This window comes from Orcinus orca, chromosome 16 (assembly GCF_937001465.1).
Source record: "Orcinus orca chromosome 16, mOrcOrc1.1, whole genome shotgun sequence".
Lineage (NCBI taxonomy): Eukaryota > Metazoa > Chordata > Mammalia > Artiodactyla > Delphinidae > Orcinus > Orcinus orca.
In genome coordinates this window covers 82,866,716-82,887,953 of record NC_064574.1, presented here as the reverse complement: position 1 = coordinate 82,887,953, position 21,238 = coordinate 82,866,716, and the positions used below count along the sequence as shown (strand labels likewise).

General features: G+C 42.6%; 1 protein-coding gene across 5 annotated transcripts in view; it reads left to right on the top strand.

Moving 5' to 3' along the window:
* LMTK2 (lemur tyrosine kinase 2) overlaps nucleotides 1-21,238 on the top strand; it is a 174,639-nt gene that overhangs the window by 106,160 nt on the left and 47,241 nt on the right. For 4 of the 5 annotated variants that reach the window (XM_033426620.2, XM_049699437.1, XM_033426619.2 and 1 more), the window contains 3 exons: nucleotides 14,085-14,209; nucleotides 17,228-17,372; nucleotides 21,150-21,223. In XM_033426620.2, coding sequence (XP_033282511.1) covers nucleotides 14,144-14,209; nucleotides 17,228-17,372; nucleotides 21,150-21,223 — 285 coding nt within the window. In that variant the 5' untranslated portion in view covers nucleotides 14,085-14,143. The remainder of the gene's footprint in view (nucleotides 1-14,084; nucleotides 14,210-17,227; nucleotides 17,373-21,149; nucleotides 21,224-21,238) is intronic. The other variant, XM_033426621.2, reaches the window with a different exon arrangement.

Below are 21,238 nucleotides of genomic sequence, written 5' to 3'. Positions count from 1 at the left end.
TGCACACGCATAGACTGATTCCAGTTATTTTTCCTTTGAATATTTATTTCTATTTATTATCTGAAAGTCCTGAGTGAAATTTAAAAATATTTATGATATACTTGATTCTTGAAGTACTATAGATAATTCCTTATTGAATTAGGAAACGTGCTAACTTCCATAATTAGGCTCACAAAACTACATTCATATTTAATTTTTTTTAATTTGTAAGAACAACAACTTCCACCTATGAAGTGATTTGCACTGTTTAATTAAAGGTGATATAAAAATATTTCTGACTTGAAAGAAATGTAATCGTACACTTGTAAACATTCGCTTGTGAACATGAAAAATACTTAAACACTGTGATTAAATAAATGCTTTTGTGGAGGTGTGGACCACGTCTAGAGTCTGCTGGAGGCTGTGGATCCCAAGAAGAGTGCTCGTGAGCAGATAGTTTGTGTGTACTTGGAAGAGTCACAGGCAGGTGTCAAGAAATGTAGACACGTCATTTTCCTCCTTGTGCTCTCAGCTCCTTTTTTTTTTTTTTTTTTTTTTTGTGGTACGCGGGCCTCTCACTGTTGTGGCCTGCGGAGTGCAGGCTCAGTGGCCATGGCTCACGGGCCCAGCCGCTCCGCAGCATGTGGGATCTTCCTGGACCGGGGCACGAACCCGTGTCCCCTGCATCAGCAGGCGGACTCTCAACCGCTGCGCCACCAGGGAAGCCCTCTCTCAGCTCTTTAAGACCACCTCCTTGATTGATGCCCTTGATCCCATCCTGCCTCATCTGTTGCTTCCCTCCAGGGCTCAGTCAGCAGCAGCAGTAGCTTCCATATTTTCTCCTGGACCCTCTCTCTCAGTTCACATATAAAAGATGACAATTTAATGTATGTATTTTCCCGCATAGCTTTATTCTACTTTTGAATAACTTTATTAGTGTAAGTTCTCGGGAGTAGTTAAAAAAAAAAAGTGAACCATTCTTATGTTTCTTTTGCTACTAATCACCATATTTCTTTCCAAGACACTTTTTTTTTTACATCTTTATTGGAGTATAATTGCTTTACAATGGTGTGTTAGTTTCTGCTTTATAGCAAAGTGAATCAGTTATATATATACATATGTTCCCATATCTCTTCCCTCTTGCATCTCCCTCCCTCCCACCCTTCCTATCCCACCCCTCTAGGTGGTCACAAAGCACTGAGCTGATCTCCCTGTGCTATGTGGCTGCTTCCCACTAGCTATCTATTTTACGTTTGGTAGTGTATATATGCCCATGCCACTCTCTTGCTTTGTCACAGCTTACCCTTCCCCCTCCCCGTATCCTCAAGTCCATTCTCTAGTAGGTCTGTGTCTTTATTCCTGTCTTAACCCTAGGTTCTTCATGACATTTTTTTTTCTTAAATTCCATATATATGTGTTAGCATACGGTATTTGTCTTTCTCTTTCTGACTTACTTCACTCTGTATGACAGACTCTAGGTCCATCCACCTCATTACAAATAGCTCAATTTCGTTTCTTTTTATGGCTGAGTAATATTCCATTGTATATATGTGCCACATCTTCTTTATCTATTCATCCAATGATGGACACTTAGGTTGTTTCCATCTCCGGGCTATTGTAAATAGAGCTGCAATGAACATTTTGGTACATGACTCTTTTTGAATTATGGTTTTCTCAGGGTATATGCCCAGTAGTGGGATTGCTGGGTCATATGGTAGTTCTATTTGTAGTTTTTTAAGGAACCTCCATACTGTTCTCCATAGTGGCTGTACCAATTCACATTCCCACCAGCAGTGCAAGAGTGTTCCCTTTTCTCCATACCCTCTCCGGCATTTATTGTTTGCAGATTTTTTGATGATGGCCATTCTGACTGGTGTGAGATGATATCTCATTGTAGTTTTGATTTGCATTTCTTTAATGATTAATGATGTTGAGCATTCTTTCATGTGTTTGTTGGCAGTCTGTATATCTTCTTTGGAGAAATGTCTATTTAGGTCTTCTGCCCATTTTTGGATTGGGTTGTGTTTTTTGTTATTGAGCTGCATGAGCTGCTTGTAAATTTTGGAGATTAATCCTTTGTCAGTTGCTTCATTTGCAAATATTTTCTCCCATTCTGAGGGTTTTCTTTTGGTCTTGTTTATGGTTTCCTTTGCTGTGCAAAAGCTTTGAAGTTTCGTTAGGTCCCATTTGTTTATTTTTGTTTTTATTTCCATTTCTCTAGGAGGTGGGTCAAAAAGGATCTTGCTGTGATTGATGTCATAGAGTGTTCTGCCTATGTTTTCCTCTAAGAGTTTGATGGTGTCTGGCCTTACATTTAGGTCTTTAATCCATTTTGAGCTTATTTTTGTGTATGGTGTTAGGGAGTGATCTAATCTCATACTTGTACACGTACCTGTCCAGTTTTCCCAGCACCACTTATTGAAGAGGCGCTTTCCTCCTCTGCCTTCCGTACACCCTTGTCTCCATCTGCCTCTACAGCGTCCTGTTTCCTGTTTGACCCTGTTTCTTTGTCCCATCCCCATCCCTTAAATGTTGTTCCCACCCCCTTGGCCCTCTCTTTTCTATTCCCCTCCCCGTCTCCTCTCTATTTGCATCAATTAGTGCATGTAGATATTTTTTAAAGTGAAAGTGTTCCAGAGCTTATAATAAAAATAGCTTAGGGAGCCCCTGTCCCACATCCTGTTCTTCATCCCTACTCTCTGCTCCCCTGGGCATTGCCTGCCAGCTCTTTTAGCCATGTTGCTAAAGAACAGGGTGGAACCACTATTTCTTGGTTTCAGTAGGTACTGAATTTCTGCTATGGAAGAAGAGGATTTATATACTTACACACGTACACACTCTCCCCCTCCTCAGCATCGTTATTTACACTTTTTGGTTAAATCAGCATTCAGCATTCTTTTTTTTTTTTTTTTTTTTTTGCGGTACGCGGGCCTCTCACCGTTGTGGCCTCTCCCGTCGCAGAGCACAGGCTCCGGACGCGCAGGCTCAGCGGCCATGGCTCACGGGCCCAGCCGCTCCGCGGCATGTGGGATCTTCCCGGACCGGGGCACGAACCCGTGTCCCCTGCATCGGCAGGCGGACTCTCAACCACTGCGCCACCAGGGAAGCCCTTTTTCACCTTTTTTAAGGAGGGTTTTCTCAAATGTCAGGCGATCCTTGAAAGCCTGCCCATGTTGAAGAATGAGGGACACTGATGGGAGGTGTCCCCTGCAACCCTTTCTCCTCACACTCCTTGTCGCATCTGCCGACAGGTCCCAGGCACTCCTGCCTCAGTGCCCTGGAGTAGGAGTGTGCCCCTGAGCATCACCACGTGGGAGCTGTGTGACCCGGGAGAAGCATCTTTGCCTCTCCCAGGTTCAGCTTCTTCACTTTAAAGTGGGACTAATAATAGTACCCACCTCAAAGGGTCGTTATGGGGTTGGATGAGTTTAGAACAGTGCCTGGCATATAGTAAGCACCATTTATGTATTAGCTATTTTTATAACCACCTGGGGCCAAACCACCATCATTTCTCATGTGAATTATTCTAATATCAGAATGGGTTCCCTGATCACTTCATATAAAGTAACAATCTCCCACGTCCCCTCCCTGCTTTATTTTTCCACATTGCTTATCACCGTCCAAGGTGCCATATATTTATTAATTTGCCTGTGGTCCGTCTCCTGCGCGAGAGTGTAAGCTGTGAATGCAGGGGCTTTGTTCTCTCCACTTCTGTGCTCCCCGAACCTGTGGCAGTGCCTGTTCTGTAGAAGATGCTGGGTGAACACTTACTGAATGAATCGATGTGTTGAGTGGGGCTTCCTGGTGGGTAGACTTCACAGTCTGGTGATGGAACAGCTGTTTCCATAAGAGACACCTTGTCCCCAGAACTCTTCTAATTATCTATAGGTCTCTTGACTTGGGCTGGACACCTGAGTGTCTGGAAGCACCCAGTTATATTGGGTTTATTTTTCTGTATAATATAAGGACAGTATCAGAGGAGCATTATCAGATAGGAAGCCCTAGGTAATCTTGCCTTGATGTTCCATAGACCCTTGTCCAGTTCAGTATTGTAAGCAGTTTCTGGCTTAGTTATTAAGGTAGTACTTTATTATGGAGAATTTTGAACATAAACAAAGTAGACGGAAGAGTGTAATGAATTCTCTGTACCCCTCCCCCAGTCCAACCATCCCTATGGCCAGTCCAACTGCATCTGTACCACCGTCTGCTTCCTCTAAAGAGAGAACTTTTAAAGACATGGCCAGAGAATATGTGTCAATTATATTGGCAAGACTTCCAATTAGACCTTAGGAAGCTGGAAAGGTTCTGAGACCATAGACTCTATCAAAGTGTTGTAGGAAATATTAAGAAACAGGTAGACATGTTTATCTAGGATGTTTGGGGTCTGCCCTGCCTGGGAAGTAAGGAGCACACATCTAGGTCATCTGTCCTTTCCTTTTTGGCTGTATTTTGCAGGAAGTGTACCGGCTAAGTGTTGTGAATACAATACTGCCATTGACTTGCCTGCACGATGCTACAGATTTCAATGGGAAGTTGTATGGAAAGACAGAATGTCCTTTTCCCCAGACATTAGTGGTGCACTGAAGTGGCCAGTTGTGGGGGAAGAAGCCCTGGGAAACTGGCCCAGGGTTTCTACTTCTGGGACCAGATCCTGCCTGTTCATCAGCTGGCTTCCTGGACCACAGGGAGGTCCTGATTCAGTACTGTTACAAACATCTGGCACTGTGGATGACTCCACACCTTAACTATGCCAACAACCTAATTAAGATTCTAGTTCATAAAATATGATCCCTGCCGTCATTTTCCTGGGGTGTGGTCCCAGGGTGGTCTGGCAGAGGTCATCTAAACCTGACATTCCTTTGGCCAAACTGTGACATTCCTTTGGCCAAGCTCACGTGAGATGAGCTCTTTTGTGGTAGTCTCCATCCTAGTTAGTGATTTTAAAATTGGAATAAAATGAGCCTCTGATAACAGCTTTTAATGGACACAGCTGAGAGAAACAGCAACTTCATCTAAAATGATCTCATTCACCGGTATTCAGTCAGCGCTCAAAGTATATAACCTTTCTGCAGGTGTGAGAGAACAGTGCGGTTGGCTGACCTTGGAAATTGTTTCTGAAGAAGAAGAGGACTTCACTGGTTAGCACACAGCATGGTTTGTTTTTCCAGGCTGTTGATGTCCTGGCTTAGGGGTCTTTGTGGAATCTCTGATTCATCAGCTAGATCATCAATGCACTATTTACTGTTCCCTGCGGTTGGGTATATTTAGTGCTGTGCTTCATTTTCCCTTCCTAATATTAGAATTCATCAGGGAGATTCTAGAGTGTTTAATGTTATTATAAATAGGTGTATTGTTAAATTAAGAGACAAGGAAAACAGTGACTGAAGATTCTGTGCACAGGAAACCTTTATGATAGATGGGTTTGTAATTTTGAGGTGTTAAATAAAAATGTGTGATTTGCAATGATTGTCTGAATCTTTTTCCTTGAGTAGTATGATTCATTTGACTGGTCTCCCAGATGTAGAGCTGCTTGTCAGGATGTTGGAAAAGGAAGGTAGACTTGTTGGTCCTACACTTAAAAAAAAAAAAAAAAAGCCTGGGCTTGATGTCTGGCACTGGTTTGGAAGATTGCTGGTCCTTAGCTTCTCTGAGTTCTGCCAGGTTTCCTTTGTCTAGTCAGCCCAGTGGGCACCAGCTTTAATTGTCAAGTAGACACATAAATCTCTCCTGCGCATTTCCTGAGGGTGAGGGTGGAGAACAGAAGGGTTAGGTACGTATCTGACCCTCGCTTTAACTGCTGTAGCGTCCGTTCCCATTTTCAAACCACTGCGTCCTGGGAAGCCAGGGAGGAAGGCTGCGTATACTTGTCTCTGGTACCAGCAAGAGTGGATCCCCTACCAGTGGGGGTGGTGTTCCGAAATTAATAAATTTTCAGTGTTCAGGGCTGAGCTCAGCCACCCTGCAACTTCAGAAGGTGACTGACTGTATTTGGAGATCAGGCCTTTGAAGATGTGAATATGTTAAAATAAGGCCATTAGCTCTTTCGTTGCTAATCCAATATGACTGTTGTCCTTACAAGAAGAGGAAATGTGAACACAAAGAGACATCAGGGATGCTCGCTCAGAGTAGGACACAGCGAGAGGATGGTCATCTGGGGGCTTCCCTGGTGGCGTAGTGGTTGAGAGTCTGCCTGCTAATGCAGGGGACACGGGTTTGAGCCCTGGTCTGGGAGGATCCCACATGCCGCGGAGCATCTGGGCCCGTGAGCCACAACCACTGAGCCTGTGCGTCTGGAGCCTGTGCTCCGCAACAAGAGAGGCTGCGGCAGTGAGAGGCCCGTGCACCGCGATGAAGAGTGGCCCCTGCTCGCCACAACTAGAGAAAGCCCTCGCACAGAAACGAAGACCCAACACAGCCCAAAATAAATAAATTAATTAATTATTTTTAAAAAAGAAGATGGTCATCTGCAAGCCAAGGCCTCAGAAGGAGCCAACCGTGCCGACCCCTGGCTCTTGGACTTCAGCCTCCAGATTGTGAGACAGATTTCTGTTGTTGAAGCTGCACAGTGTCTGGTGTCTGGTTATGGTGGCCCGAGCAGACTAATACGCAGGTTTAGACTCGTGTCTTAGAAGGCATCTGTTAAGATTCCCTGTTACTTGGGGTACCGACCATGGAGGCTCCTTGTGCAGCACCATCGGGGGCCCCTGGAGGAGAGGGTGCCTTTGGATCCTCTCTGCCGGCGTGGGGTGAAACCACTCTGACGGCTTCCAGTGAGATGAGACTGTGCAAAGAGCATGGCGTGTGGAAATAAATACCCACTATCACAGGAGAATATAAGCTGGGGGAAACCCACTCTTTAAGAAAACTTATTTTTTAAAGAAAACAACTTAAGAGTTACACTGCTAAACATGAATTGCAAAATGGGCAAGTAAAGAGTGTTTGTGGGAGTTGTGTGCAACCTGGGGAACGAGTGATAAGCCATGACTGGGGCAAGGGAGGGACACCCCAGTGCCGTGGACATAGGGTGATTAGTGATGGGGGAGAATCTTTGCTGAGTAAGAGCATAAAATTACTGAAGGAATGCTACTTTTTGGTCTTATTTGTTTGACCCTGAAAGCATGTGTTTATCCTGTTAACGAGTAGATTAATGATGGATTTCTGGTGGGGGAGAAAGTGAACTTGAAGACTGAGGTCACAGAATCCATCTGGAAGGACTGGGAGGGGTCCATCGTCGCTCCAGGTGGAGAGCTGGGGCGAGTGATGAGGGTGCAGGGCGAAGAGGTGAACGGGGGCTGGAGGACCAGGGATGCTGTAAGGCTCGTTAAGGGGTTTGGACTTTCGGCTGACAACCATGGGAAGCCCCTGGTACAGAAGTCAAGACGTGGAAGGATGGAGCCACCTCTCCCTGTGTCCCCTCCTCCTGGTCTCCCTCCCCGTAGGTGCCCACTGTTGCCCGCTGGTGACGTTGTGTACACACTGTTGCGACCTGTTCTGTTTGTTTCTGGTTTTTTTTTTTCTTGTTTTCATTTAAACATACATCCTGGAGATGGGTTAAATCGTATCCCCCTCCCGGATTCATATATTGAAGTCCTAACCTCTTATAACTCAGAGTGTGATCTTATTTGGAGACAGGGTCTTTACAGAGGTTATGAAGTTAAAATGAGGTCGTTAGGAGGGCTGTGATTCAACATGACTGTGTCCTTATAAAAAGGGTAAATTTGGACACAGAAATAGGCATAGAGGGAAGGTGATGTGAAGATTCCCAGGGAGAAGACAGACCTGGGACAGATCCGTCTCTCACAGCCCTCAGAGGAACCAACCCTGCTTCATCTTGGACTTGTAGCCTCTAGAAGTGTCCATACCAGTTCGTACTTTGTTACAGCATTTCTAGCAAACTATGACACACAGATTGTAAATTGTTATATCTACTTTTTTTTCCTATTTAAACTTTTTATTTAATGGATGTGAAGAAATTATTTAATAAATGGAAAACTTCAAACATACACCAGACTAGACAGAGGCTATAATGAATTCCCACGAACGTACCTTTCACCCACCCATTGACTCGGCTTGGGGCCATCTTTTTTCATAATACCCCCATCAGTTTCTCTACCCTCATACTATTCTGAACCAAATTCCAGTCATTGTTAAATAGGTCACTATCTCTGAGAGATAAAGACAACTTTTAAAAACAGAGCCATTATCACTCTCTCCTAGGAGAACTAGATCATGCTTCCCTAATATGGTCAATTGTCAGTGTTCAGATTTCCAATCGTCTCAATGTCATAATTTTTTTAAGGTTTTTGAATCATGATTCAAATTAACACCTGTACATTGCAGTTGGTTGGTCTTTTAAACTCTCTTTTAGTTCCTTCTCCATCTCTCTTTCTCTCTCCTTGTAATTCATCAGGGTTTTCTCCTTGAGTGTTTTTCGTAGCCTAAACTTTGCTGATTATGTTCTTGTTGTGAAATTTAATATGTTCCACTATTCTCTTTATTTCCTGTTAATTGGTATTTAGATCTAGAGGCTTGGTCAGATGCAGGTTTGATACTTTGTTACTATGGGATTGTTTGTTTTGGGTAGTACTGTGTAGTGGGTGGTGGTGTGTCTTTCCATCTGGAGGCTGGTAATGTCAGGTTGTCTGTCTTTTTGCATTATTAGCTATCGATACAAATGTCCTGTCATGAAATATTTTTCTTTTGGGTTTTTTTTTTTTAAACAGCTATTTAAGAATGTAAGCACTATTCTTAGCCGGCAGGCCATACCAAAACCAACAGCAGGCAGTCTTTCCCCACAGGCCATTGTTTCCTGAGCCCTGTTCTAGGGTCTATATATCTTGGACATAAGAGGAAATATCTATTTGGTCTTTGTCCCCTCTTCTGGCACGGAGCTCCTGAAACTCTTGGAATTTCCTGAGTGATGGGGTGACAGGAGCACCTCTTGTTATTAATAACAAGCGCCTTCCAACCACACCCGAATTTATGCTATTGAAGTGACTCTTGGCCCCTAAGTACCTTCAGGATGGGGGCCGGTGGCCAGAGGAACCAACCATGTGATTAAAGGGTTTGAAGTTTCAGTCTCACCCTTTACGACTTGAACCACTGGCTAACCAGATAGTAAATATGGGGAAATTTTCTTTGTAAACTGATATCAGTATATCAGCTGGTAACCAAACAGGGAATGACAAAGTTAGAATATCAGCGTTTTGCAATCCCTCATGGATCTAGACATTGATCATCATTTCTTTTTATCTGTGAACCTTTAAAATTTTTAATTTAATCTGAAAAAGGATTCACAGGTGACTCTTCAGTTAATTACGCATGTGCTCAAGTTCTAATCATGGTTCTAGGCAGGGATTTATAATGGTTGAATTAATAATTGGATAGCACTCCTCACTTACCCTGCGTCATTACTGAGAAATTGTGTTCCCCAGATTACCTGTTGATAAAACAGATAAGATGCACCTACCTCTCAGAGTTTCTTAGGTTTTCTGCTTATTAAATCAAGTGCTAGGTATCTATTAAAATGGTTTGGAAACGAAAATGAAAACTCATAGACTGTACCTTGGAGATACCATGTGTTTTTGCATCGGTGTCTTGGGGAGGTGTACGAAGTACCCCAAACCTCTAATTATCCTTGTTCTCAGTTTGTAATCTGTGAGGCAGCCTCAGTGTGCGGAGACACTCCTGTCATTATTGATGTTTTTCTGTAGGCGATGATTGGTTTGACTTAACACGTCTCTGAATGCTGCAGACTCGAGAGTGTCAAAAGAAAACTGTCTTTCTTCATAGTTTCCAGCTGTCGCAATCAGGAACCTTCCAGGGTCCTGGGTTGTAGTTTGACCACTGGGGCCACGGGGATTTTAGTGTAGTTCCTCAGGTCTAGAATTTACTTCCTCTCTGAGGTTTATGCAAACCCATCTCACCTTCCAGCCTATAGGAGGCTGGTTTGATTTCTTCATTTTATACAAGTTTTTCTTTTTTGTATGGAAGTGTTCCTCTGTTGGTATACAGTTTTGTTGTTGTTTTTTTTTTTAAAGCATAGGACTTTGGGCTGATCAAAAGAAAAATACAGTAAATAAAATAGTTTCTAGGAATGGTAAAACTGTAAAAATGTCTACTAGAGGCTATCTAGTAAATATCTCAGGTAGTGATTTAGAACCTTTTCAGTGGGCCTGGTAGACATTGAGGTGGAGTAGACTTGTATGCCTTGAGGAAATCTGAGTCCAGGAGAGCAGAGGCCCCTGCAGTGTCTTAACAGAAATAAATACGTTATCAAGGTCAGGCAAAACTCCACATAACTAGTTATTTTTAACACGGGTATGACTTTTCATGCCTGCCTGATGACTCACAGAAGACAGTTTTATGGATCAGTTATTGCGCTGGCCCTCAGGCAGTTTTGATCAAATTTTATGATAGGGTGTGACGATAAATTATAGATGGAAAGAGAGAAAAAAGTTGTTTACTATTCATCCTCTGGAGTTTGGAGAAGTATGAACTGTCTTAATTACAGTGAGAGGTTTCCTTTGAAGCACTTAGGCTGTTTTTAAATGTTAAAAACAATGAGGCAAATCAATGTGGTATCAAGGGACTTGTACCCAGCACCCCTGAACCCAGAGTCTGGCCTAGCCGCTTTCCCACCTCGTGTCCTTAGGCACATCGGTGTCCTTGTCTGTGACATGGAGCTGGCGTTGTGACGATCAAATGAAATAATACTATATTTTAATCTCAAATCTCAGATATGACCGATAATGACACACCCTTATTTTTGTGCCATTAAGAAAGAAGAGGGCTTCCCAGGTGGCGCAGTGGTTGAGAGTCCGCCTGTCGATGCAGGGGACATGGGTTCGTGCCCCCGTCTGGGAAGATCCCACATGCCGCAGAGCGTCTGGGCCCGTGAGCCGTGGCCGCTGAGCCTGCGCATCCGGAGCCTGTGCTCCGCAACGGGAGAAGCCACAACAGTGAGACGCCCACGTAACCACAAAAAAAAAAAAAAAAAAAAAGAAAGAAGAAATGCTGCCAATGAAACAGCTTTCTTTCGAGTGTAAGATAGCCCTGAAATTTAGAGATCTTAAAATGCAGTGGGCAAACCTCATCTTAAAAATCAGTAAAATAGGACTTCCCTGGTGGCACAGTGGTTAAGAATCCGCCTGCCAATGCAGGGGACACGGGTTCGATCCCTGGTCTGGGAAGATCCCACATGCCGCGGAGCAACTAAGCCCGTGCGCCACAACTACTGAACCTGTGTTCTAGAGCCGGGAACCTAGCTACTGAGCCTGCGTGCCTTGAGCCCAGACTCTGCAACAAAGAGAAGCCACTGCAACAAAGAGTAGCCCCCACTCACCGCAACTAGAGAAAGCCTGTGCGCAGCAACGAAGACCCGACGTGGCCAAAAATAAACAAATAAATAAGTAAATAAATTTATTTTAAAAAATCAGTAAAATACAGTGTATATGAAAGTGCTTTGCCACATAAGCCTCAGGAGTCGTATTTAATCCTTATTATATGAGTCAGGGGGAGTGAAACAGAGTTATAAGAAAATACCAGTGGGCAGCACAGGCCGAGCTGAGTATTGGTTCTAGAAGGTCGGCTCTCAGTGGCTCAGGCTCCTTGCTTCGCTTAGTTTTCCAGATGGACACCGGTGTCCCTAGTCAGGGAATTCTGCGTTCTTCTGTGTTCATGTGTGGATTTCCCTCTGTGTTCAATTTTGTGGGTTTAGAGCTTGCAGGTGCTTGACAACCTTTGGTCAATGGCATTATTTTTAAGAAGGAAGGCTGCAGCGGAGTCCGAGCGCCCTCGTGACAAAGCAGGTTCCAGCAGTGCTCATTCTCAGATAGACTTGTGTTATTGGAAAGGAATTCATTCCTGCTTTGCACTTGACGTGCTGACTCCTTTAGGCTTCTCTGCTCTTCACTAAAGAAGAGCATTTTATGTTCAAGAATGTGTTTCACTCACGTAAGAGTTTGGTTAGTTTTTGCTTTCTTCAGGTATTGTGATCTCATTTAAGAAAAATGGTGGCATCGTTCCTTAACTTGTCTCCAGGCCTCCTTGCTTGGTGCCTCTGAACATGTAATTAGCCGTTGGTGGGGATTTTAAGGAAAAGTTTATTTCTGACTTTACTGTGATAATCATTTCACAATATATATGTATATGAAATTATCATGTCGTACACCTTAAACTTACACCGTGTTATATGTTAGTTATATCTCAAAGCAGGAGAGAAAGAAGAAAAGTGTATTTCTTAGTAAAACGCTGGTAGGTAAGACTTAACAATTTGCTCTAACAAAAAAAGGTTCAAACTAGCCCTAGTTGAATAAGATGCTTTCCAGATAACTAAATCTTTGCTGAAAGTAAGCAGAGAGAATCTTTCTGGTCTAGACAGGGGTTGCAGACTTTTTCTGTCAATGGCTCACATGCAGTATCTATTACAAATTCTTCCCCACCCCCCCCCCCCGAAACAGCCCTTTAAAGATGTAAAAATCATCCTTAGCTGCCCCCGCCCCCGCAAGCAAAAAGTGGTCACAGGCTGTAGTTTTCAGGTTCCTTATTGTGACAGGAGCTCCTTGGAGAAGTGGCTGATTCTAAAGCCGGAGGAGGGAAAATATAAGAGGAGCCTGGAGCTTCCCATAGCCTCAGAGAGTGAGGAAGTATAGGAGGAAAAAAATAAAGGATGGGGCATGTCTGAAGGACCCAGGAGTCAACTTGAAACAGCTCCCAGGGGCCAAAGCTCGAACAATTTGAGCCACAAAGAAATGAGAATAATGGATTATAACCCAAAGAATAAAATAAATATCTTATGAGTTCATAACTTTGTAAATGACTGAATAAATAAGTGTGGGAGGAGGGACAAATCTTCCTTACAGAAGCGTACCAAGTAGTAAATGTAGAAGGAATAAGGGAAATAGAAGAATCACCACTAGAACATCACAGTGTTCATTGCTGCAGGGAAGACGCACGACTCCGGTGAAAACTATGGTGTAAAGCTTCCCGGAGACCCGGGGTGTGTGAAGAGCCTCAGAGTGTATCCCCGGGTATCAGTTACTGTAGCCCTTTTAACCTGTGTCTACACATCCTGGGACACTCCTCCCTCCGGGAAGTACAGCTTAATTCCCTTACCCGTGCGTGTTCCCTGGACTTTGTGACCCTCTTCTGAAGAGAGGCGTATGCGAAGGGAAAAGGGTAACTTCACTGTGGTCAAACCTGGCAGAAACCCCCTGGGCCAAGGGATCCAGTTTCACGTCACTGGTAATGATTGTGCCAACATCACATGCCCCAGATACGATGTCATGAGAAGGACCTTTCACCATGTGGTGTTCTAGATTCTTCCCAGATATCTGTAACCTCAGTCCAGTCATGAGAAAACATCAGGCAACCCCATTTGAGGGACATTCTACAAAATAACTGACCAGTACTCTTCAGGAGTATTGGAGCTATGAAACACGGACAGAGAGACATCAGAGATCAGAGGAGACTAAGTGGACATGATGAGTAAATGCAACATTGGTGGCCTGGATTGAATCCTGGAAAAGAAAAACGGTGTTGATGGAAAAACTGGTAAAATCCAAATAAAGTCAGAAGTTCAATTAGTGTTGATAGTATTGTACTAGTGTTACTGTTTTAGCTTTGATAAGTACACTATGTAATATGCTAATGTTAGTGGAAGCAAGGTGAAGGGTATATGAGGACTGTCTGCACTGTCTCTGCAACTCTTCTGTAAATCTGAAGTTGTTTCAAAATCAGAAGTTTTTAAGATTTTTTTTTTGATTTGTACCAATTTTAAAGTCTTTATTGAATTTGTTACAATATTGCTTCTGGTCTCGAGGCATGCGGGATCTTAGCTCCCTGACTAGGGATTGAACCCACACCCCCTGCATTGGAAGGTGAAGTCTTAACCACTGGACCGCCAGGGAAGTCCCCAAATCAGAAGTTTTTTTAAAAAACCCTCTAACTTCTTATCCTGGGTTGGTCATCAGCTTTATCTTGAGCATTTGAGCATTATTTTATTAACTCTTGGTCCCGTTTGTATCTGGCAAAAAATATATTGATTCACTTATTAAAGTTGATTTTGGAATGCGCATGTTAATATTGTTTATTTCTCTTTCCAGGGGAGGCACCTGCTGCAGAAATTTCCTCATCTTTTGTGATCCTGTCTGTGTGCAGTTTAATGATATTAATAGTGTTAATTGTAAACTGTGTATCCTGCTGTAAGGACCCAGAAATAGACTTTAAGGTGAGCACAGGTGGTAGGAACATTTAAAGTCATCCTCTGATACATTTACCAATAGAACGGCTGTATATCACAGTCCCTTGGGTGCAGGAGTCGGCAAATTTTTTTCTGTAGGGGCCAGATAGTAAATATTAAAGTTAAATAAAGAGCTATTGTAAATAGTAAACACTGTGGGCCATACCGTCTCTGTCATGGCTACTCAGCTCTCAGCTCGGCCATTGTAGCCACGTGAGCCACAGACAGCATGGGAACAGGTGGTCACCGCTGTGTGCCAGTGAAATCTCGTGTACAGAATAAAGTAGGTGGTCTGGATTTGGCTCACTGGCTGCAGGTGCTGGCCCTGCCTCAGAGCATCATTGACAGTAGCCACTTGCCTGTTTTAATTTAAGTTTTGTCAAGTGAGGAATAAGGAATGATGATTGAATTCACTTGCTATAAGGCCTGTAAGGAGAAGCAGGCTGGTTTTGATTTTTTTCCAAACTATGTGCTGGTGAATTTGTGGTTGTTGAGATCATTGAGGCCAGTGTGTTTTGTGTGTGAGGAAGAGCATCTTGCAGTTTACCTCGAGCCCTGAGTTCCCTAAGGAGGAGAAAAGAAGGGTGCCAGTTGTAAAGCTTGCCCAGGGTGGAGGGTGGAGGGTGGAGGTGGGGGAGGTGATAATATAGAAGGATTGTTGTCGTAGCTGCTGAGGATGGGTGGAGTCTGCCAGAAACCAGCTGGGATATCCCCTCTAGAACTTACCGCTGGCATGTGTTAGGGCTCAGTGAAGACTTATTAAAAAGGAGTACATAAAAGAAGGAAAAAAAAGGACTGTGCACATGCAGAGGAAATGGTCTTTAATACAGAGCTTTACCAACTGGACTAGGGCTGTCCCAGGAGTCCTGAGGACTGTGGTTCAAATCAGGGGAAAACCTTTTTCGTGGATGTGTGGACCTTATTTCTCGAGCCTCACACCTGTTTCTGTCGTGTGTTCCCTTTACCTTGGGTCTGGTGGCAGCTCTGAGGAGAGAAGATGTGCTGTCCCTTTGGCTGGACACCAGTGTTATACACACACAGGATGGAGGCTGGAGGACTGGGGTGGGCGTCTGGGGGGAAAGGCTCATGAGCACAGGTCATTTTCTTTAGAAGATTTCACCCCAGACATGGAGGACATGAGCGCCTAGGCCCTTGGATCAGTGCAGACACTTCTGTGGGAACCCAGCGACTGCGCCGCACGGGGCCACAGAGGTGGGCAGAGAATCCGTGTCCCTTGACTGTCAGTCTTGCTGAGGGACTTTGCACAGACCCCTGGCCCTTTGGGGACGAAGATAAAGCCTGATCAGTGTTTCTGAAAATAAAATGAAAGCCAGTTTCTCTCTCACATCACGATACCTCATTCTTGCCTCGAATTGTTCTAACCCCCCTGACGCTTAGTGTGGACACAGGGCATTTATGATGACTCAGATTCAGGGAGGGTGTGTTTCTATCGGGCTTCCCCAGGTGATTCTGATGCAGGCGGCTCAGGGACCACACCGTACAGAGGATCCTCTCCAGCTTCCAGACTGTAACTGAAGCAGAGTGTCACCATCTATCATTCGTGGGTTTCCTTTAGACTTAGAAGTGTGGCGTTTCAGAACTAAATGGTCCCTGGGAAGTCATTTACAGGCCAAGAAGCTGCAGTCTTTTACAAGTGACCTGGTCTTCTCTCACGGCCCCGTTGTTGTTGTTATTGTTGTTATACTGCTGTTGTTGTTATTTTTATTGTTGTTGTTGTACTGTATTGCTTCTGTGAATCTTTAGAATCCTCTGCTGCCTAATGGTATATCCTGCCGCTGCCAAGGTTAGGAGTGATGGATGAAGTCTTTTTTTAATGAGAGAACCTTTAGGAATGTCTGAAGGGGAAATTGGACAAAGCTGTTGTGTTTAGAGGTGACCTCACAGATTGAGGTGTCCTGCTCTCCCCTCCCCCGATACAAATAGTGATAGTGTCCTAATGCGTTTGACAACGTGTATGACATACATAAGAATATGTCCTCTTGCGTGCATGTGAGAGCATAAATGTATCAGAGAAATCCACCCTTGCAACCTTCAGCTTCTCCCTTGCATGGGGGCGGGTGGGGTAGAGGGAGGTCGTAGAAAAGGGAGCTGTGTAGACGAGTGAAAACAGTCGCGTTCAGCTTCTGTCATGGCTCCTGGTGGGGTAATGCTCATTAATTATCTGAATGAAAGACCTTGATAATCATCTGTATCTATGTTAAATTAACATGGACACCAAGGTAGGCCCAGCTCACTGGAATGATGATAGGAAGAGTCAGGATAGCTTTCTGCTGGACAGAGTCACTTAAAAGGTTTCCACAGCGTTATTGGTGCAGCCTCAATATTAAAGTTGCTGTCTTTAGAAAGCTGGATGTTCTTAGAATGTTTATTGCACTTATGTGATACAGAGTTTAGTACTGACCTTCCTGGTTCAGATCTTGATAGTTTTTTTACCCAGTTTAATAATTTATCCATTATTACTCTTTCCAGAGAAATAGGACTCGCTTAAAAATATCTTTTCTGAGTCTTTTAACTATCTTTATTTTGATTGAAATCACACAGCAACTAGAAGTACATATACAATTGAAAAATAAATGTTTTGATTCAATATGCAGAGAGATTTGTGAAAGTGAATAATAGTAATAAAAAGAATACCTTAAACTATAGTAACTTAAACATAAAATTTTGAAACTGGAAGATTATTTCCCTTTTAAGTTCCAGGGTCATTTCAGAAAACTTTGCATTTAACTTCAAGTTATCAGTTTAAAAATTACATAAAATATGTATAATTTATTTTCAGATCTTATTTATTCTGCTATTTTGAGTTGGAGAACACAATTACATATGCTTTTTACCTGAAGTCAGCACAAATTGGAAAAAAAAATTATGGCAGTGTGTTCCAAATGAGTGAATAAATGTTCATATCTTAAATGTTAGCAGATGTTTTTGGTATTTACTCTCAAGCTGATTTATATTAGATATAACATTGCTCGTCCTTTATTTTAGGAATTTGAGGATAATTTTGATGATGAGATTGATTTCACACCACCAGCAGAAGATACTCCCTCTGTTCAATCCCCAGCAGAAGTTTTCACACTTTCAGTACCAAATATTTCACTACCAGCTCCATCACAATTCCAGCCTTCTGTAGGTAAGACCTTCCATCCTGATGTCATGTTTCCATGAATAATTTCTGAGAAGTGAGAAAGGGAGCCTTACTACTAATCATAAAAAAATTGGACTGCCTGTCTCCTCTGCTTGCTAATTTTTCTTCCTTCTGCTCTCTGGTGAAGCTGAACTCTAGTGGTCAGGCCCATTGCGTTCCTGCAGTAGCTGAGTCCTTTCCTTTTGGACCTTGGCTCCGGCATAAGAGTAAATTGGTCTCCTCGATTCTTCAAAATGGAATACTCTGACAGAGGCTCCTGGCCTCTGTGTTGGTAGGCAGGCTTCTCTGCCAGTTCTCAACACTGCCTGTCTGGCTGAGTAGGACACTGCTGTTTTCTACTGGGATGTCCTGCGTTTGGGGAGGAGGGGTAATTTGGATATTACTTTTCATGCTAACATAGAAGATAGAGGTTTGACTAGATGTTAATTAATTTCTTATTATAAAATAGAGTATCACTAGTGGTTCAATAATTAGGGATTTCTAATACTGCTGAGAAGGTTCTTTAAGTCTTTGTAGGTACCAAGCCTGCCTTGGTACTGCACACACAGTGGTGTATGTTTAGGGCAGTATAAACTGAACAGTTGATTAATATTGCTATAGGCTATATTTTTTAAAAAGCTAGCTAAAACATGGCACAGCTGGTGTGTTTCATACAAAATATTTATATGTGGTGTGAGGTAATGATCCAGGTTAATTCTACAGGTGGATGACTAGTTGTCCCAGCAACAAGTTTTGAGGAGACGGTTCTTCCCGCCTTGAATTGTCTTGGCACCCTTGTTGAAAATCAGTTGACCATATTCGTTTAGGTTAATTTCTGGACTTTCAGTTGTATTCCATTGATCTATATGTCTATCCTTGTGCCAGTACCACATTGTTTTGATTATTGTAGCATTGTAGTAAGATTTGAAATTGGGAAGTATGTGTCTTCCAACTTTTTTTTTTTTCTAGTTTGTTTTGGCTATTCTGAGTCCCTTGCAATTCTATATGAATTTTAGGATCAGTTTTTCCATTTCTGCAAGACAGGCCACTGGAATTTGTGTGTGTGTGTGTGTGTATGTGGGTGTGTGTGCACCCATGCATGCATATCATTTGATTCCCTTCTCATTCCCTTTTGTGTATATTTTTTATATTTTTAAAAAGTGATTATAATGGGATTACAATTACCTTAAATTTATAACAACTGAGTTTGAATTTATAACAACTGAATTTATATTCACCAACATATAAAACCTGTTCCTTCCCTTTATGTTGACACACATTACAGCTTTATACATTGTGTGCCCATTAACATAGATTTATTGTTGACCCTTGAACAACGAGGGGGTTAAGGGTGCTGACCCACACCCCACACAACCACGCACCCCCAGCCCTGCACACAGTCGAAAATCTGTGTATAACTTTATAGTGGGCCTTCTGTATCCGTGTTTCTGCATCCAACTGTGAATTGTGTAGTGCTATAGTATTTATTGAAAAAAATCTACATTTAAGTGGACCTGTGCAGTTCAAATCTGTGTTGCTCAAGGGTCAACTATACAATTTTTTAATGTGTTTGTCTTTTAAGTCATATAATAAATAAAAAAGGAGCTACACACAAAAATACAATAATACTGGCTTTTATTTTACCTATGTAGTTACCAGAAATCTTTATTTCCTCATATGACTTCTAGTTACTCTTTAATGTCCTTTTATTTTAGCCTGAAGGACTCCCTTCAGCATTTCTTATAGGGCAGGTGTACTGGCAGCAAACTCCCTAAACTTGTTTATCTGAGAATGTCTTAATTTCTCCTTCATTTTTAGAGGACAGTTTTGCTAGGTATAGAATTCTTGGTTGATGGTACTGTTCTTTAGCACTTTATATGTGCCATCCCACTGCTTTCTGGCCTCCATGGTTTCTAATGAGACATGGAATTGTTATTCTTATTGAAGATCCCTTGAATGTGATGACTTGTTCTCTCTTGCTGCTTTCAAAATTCTCTATCTTTGGTTTTTGATAGTTTGATTATATTGTGTCTTGGTGTGGATCTCTGAGTTTATCTTACTTGGACTTTGTTGAACTTCTTAGATGTATAGATTCATGTTTCTCATAGATTTGAGACATTTTTTACCATTATATCTTCAAGTATTCTTTCTGCTTCCTTTTCTCCCTCATCCTCTGGGGCTCTCATTATATGTATGTTGGTCCACTTGATGGTATCCCATAAGTCCCTTAGACTTCATTCATTAATGTTTTCATTCTTTCTTCTTCCGCCTCCTCGGATCGGATAATTTCATTTGACCTCCCTTCAGGTTTGCTGATTATTCTGTCTGCTCAAATCTGTTGTTGAAACCCTCTTGGGATTTTTTTTTTTTTTTTTTTTTTTGTTATTGCACTTTCAGCTCCAAAATTCTATTTGGCTCCTTTGAATAATTTCTATCACTTTATTGGTCTTCTCTATTTATTGAGATATCATTCTCTCAGTTTCCTTTGGTTCTTTGTCTGTGGTTTCCTTTAGCCCTTTCAGCGTGTTTAAGACAGTTGATTTAAGGTCTTGTCCAGTAAGGCCAATGTCTGTTTTCTCAGGGACACTTTCTTTTAAATATCTTTTGTATCAGTGCATGTAGCATTCTTTATTGTTTTTTATTTGGTTTGTAATTTTTTGTTGAAAACTGGACATTTTGAATAATAAAAAAAAAAGAAGAAAATAGAAAGGAAACAAATGACAGATGCTGTCTAGGTCCTGGCAGACTGGCTCTGTGTTGGGGCAGGTCCTCAGCCTGGCCACTGACAGCTCTGCCTTAGCCTTCACTTCCTGCTTTGCTGAGCATGAGACTTGCCAGAGGTGAAGCCTCTGTTCTTCTTGGGCCTCTTCTGAGTGTGTGTGCTTCCCTGGGCATGCAGGTGGCTCTCTAAGTTTCCCTGTTTGTGTAATAATAGCTTTTTTTTAAAAAAGCCCATATCCCCCCAAACCCCCCAAATTTCACTGGGCTTTTCTGCTAAAGCTCCAGCCTGTCTGTTATTGCCTCAGTTGGGTTTTTTTATTTGCCCCGGGCAGCAGCACCTTGTCCACTTGGCTTTCGTTGTCTCTGAGGCACGTGAAGCCTCTCCATCCTGATAGAGCCCAAGTTAGGTGGAACAAGGGGCACCACTGCAGCAGGCCTTCCGGGAAACCCCAGTCAGGTCAGAAAGAAGCACAGTTCCTGGGGAAGAAGGTCACTGTGCTCCCTCTGGAACCAGCACCCACTCTGGCACATGGGTCATCTTTAAGATGTGCTGCAAGAGAGGTAGGACATGAGTAAATTAAAGGCCACAAAGCAAGTCTGCCTGTTTCAGTGGCCTTCCTCCTGGTTCTCGTTGATTGCTATAAACCTTTTCCACCCTCCAGAGTTCTGATAAGGTTGATGCTTACAGTTTTTTGACAAGATTTTCAGTGTTTCTAGGGAGGGACAGCCCCGGAGGTCCCTACTTCACCATAAAAGTAAGGACTGAGTAAAGGCCAGTGAGGTGGTGGTGACTGGTGGTGACTGGTGGTTATAGTAGGTAGTTGGTCAGAGGATTCCGTGCAAGAGCTTAAAGTAAGGGCAGATACTCATTCACAAATACTGTCAGTTTTAAAATTTGAGACCGTTTTGGCATTATTAGTTTGAGAGAGATATTTTATTTCTACCTTTATTATCACAAACATTAAATTTATGTTAGTGTTTGTACTTTATAGGTTATATATTAATATTTATTTCAGTTAAATACGTATCTATCTTTAGTTTTCAATGTTCTTTTTCCTACAGAAGGTTTGAAGTCTCAAGTTGCCCGCCACAGTCTAAACTATATACAGGAAATTGGAAATGGCTGGTTTGGAAAGGTAAAGTTTGTTCGC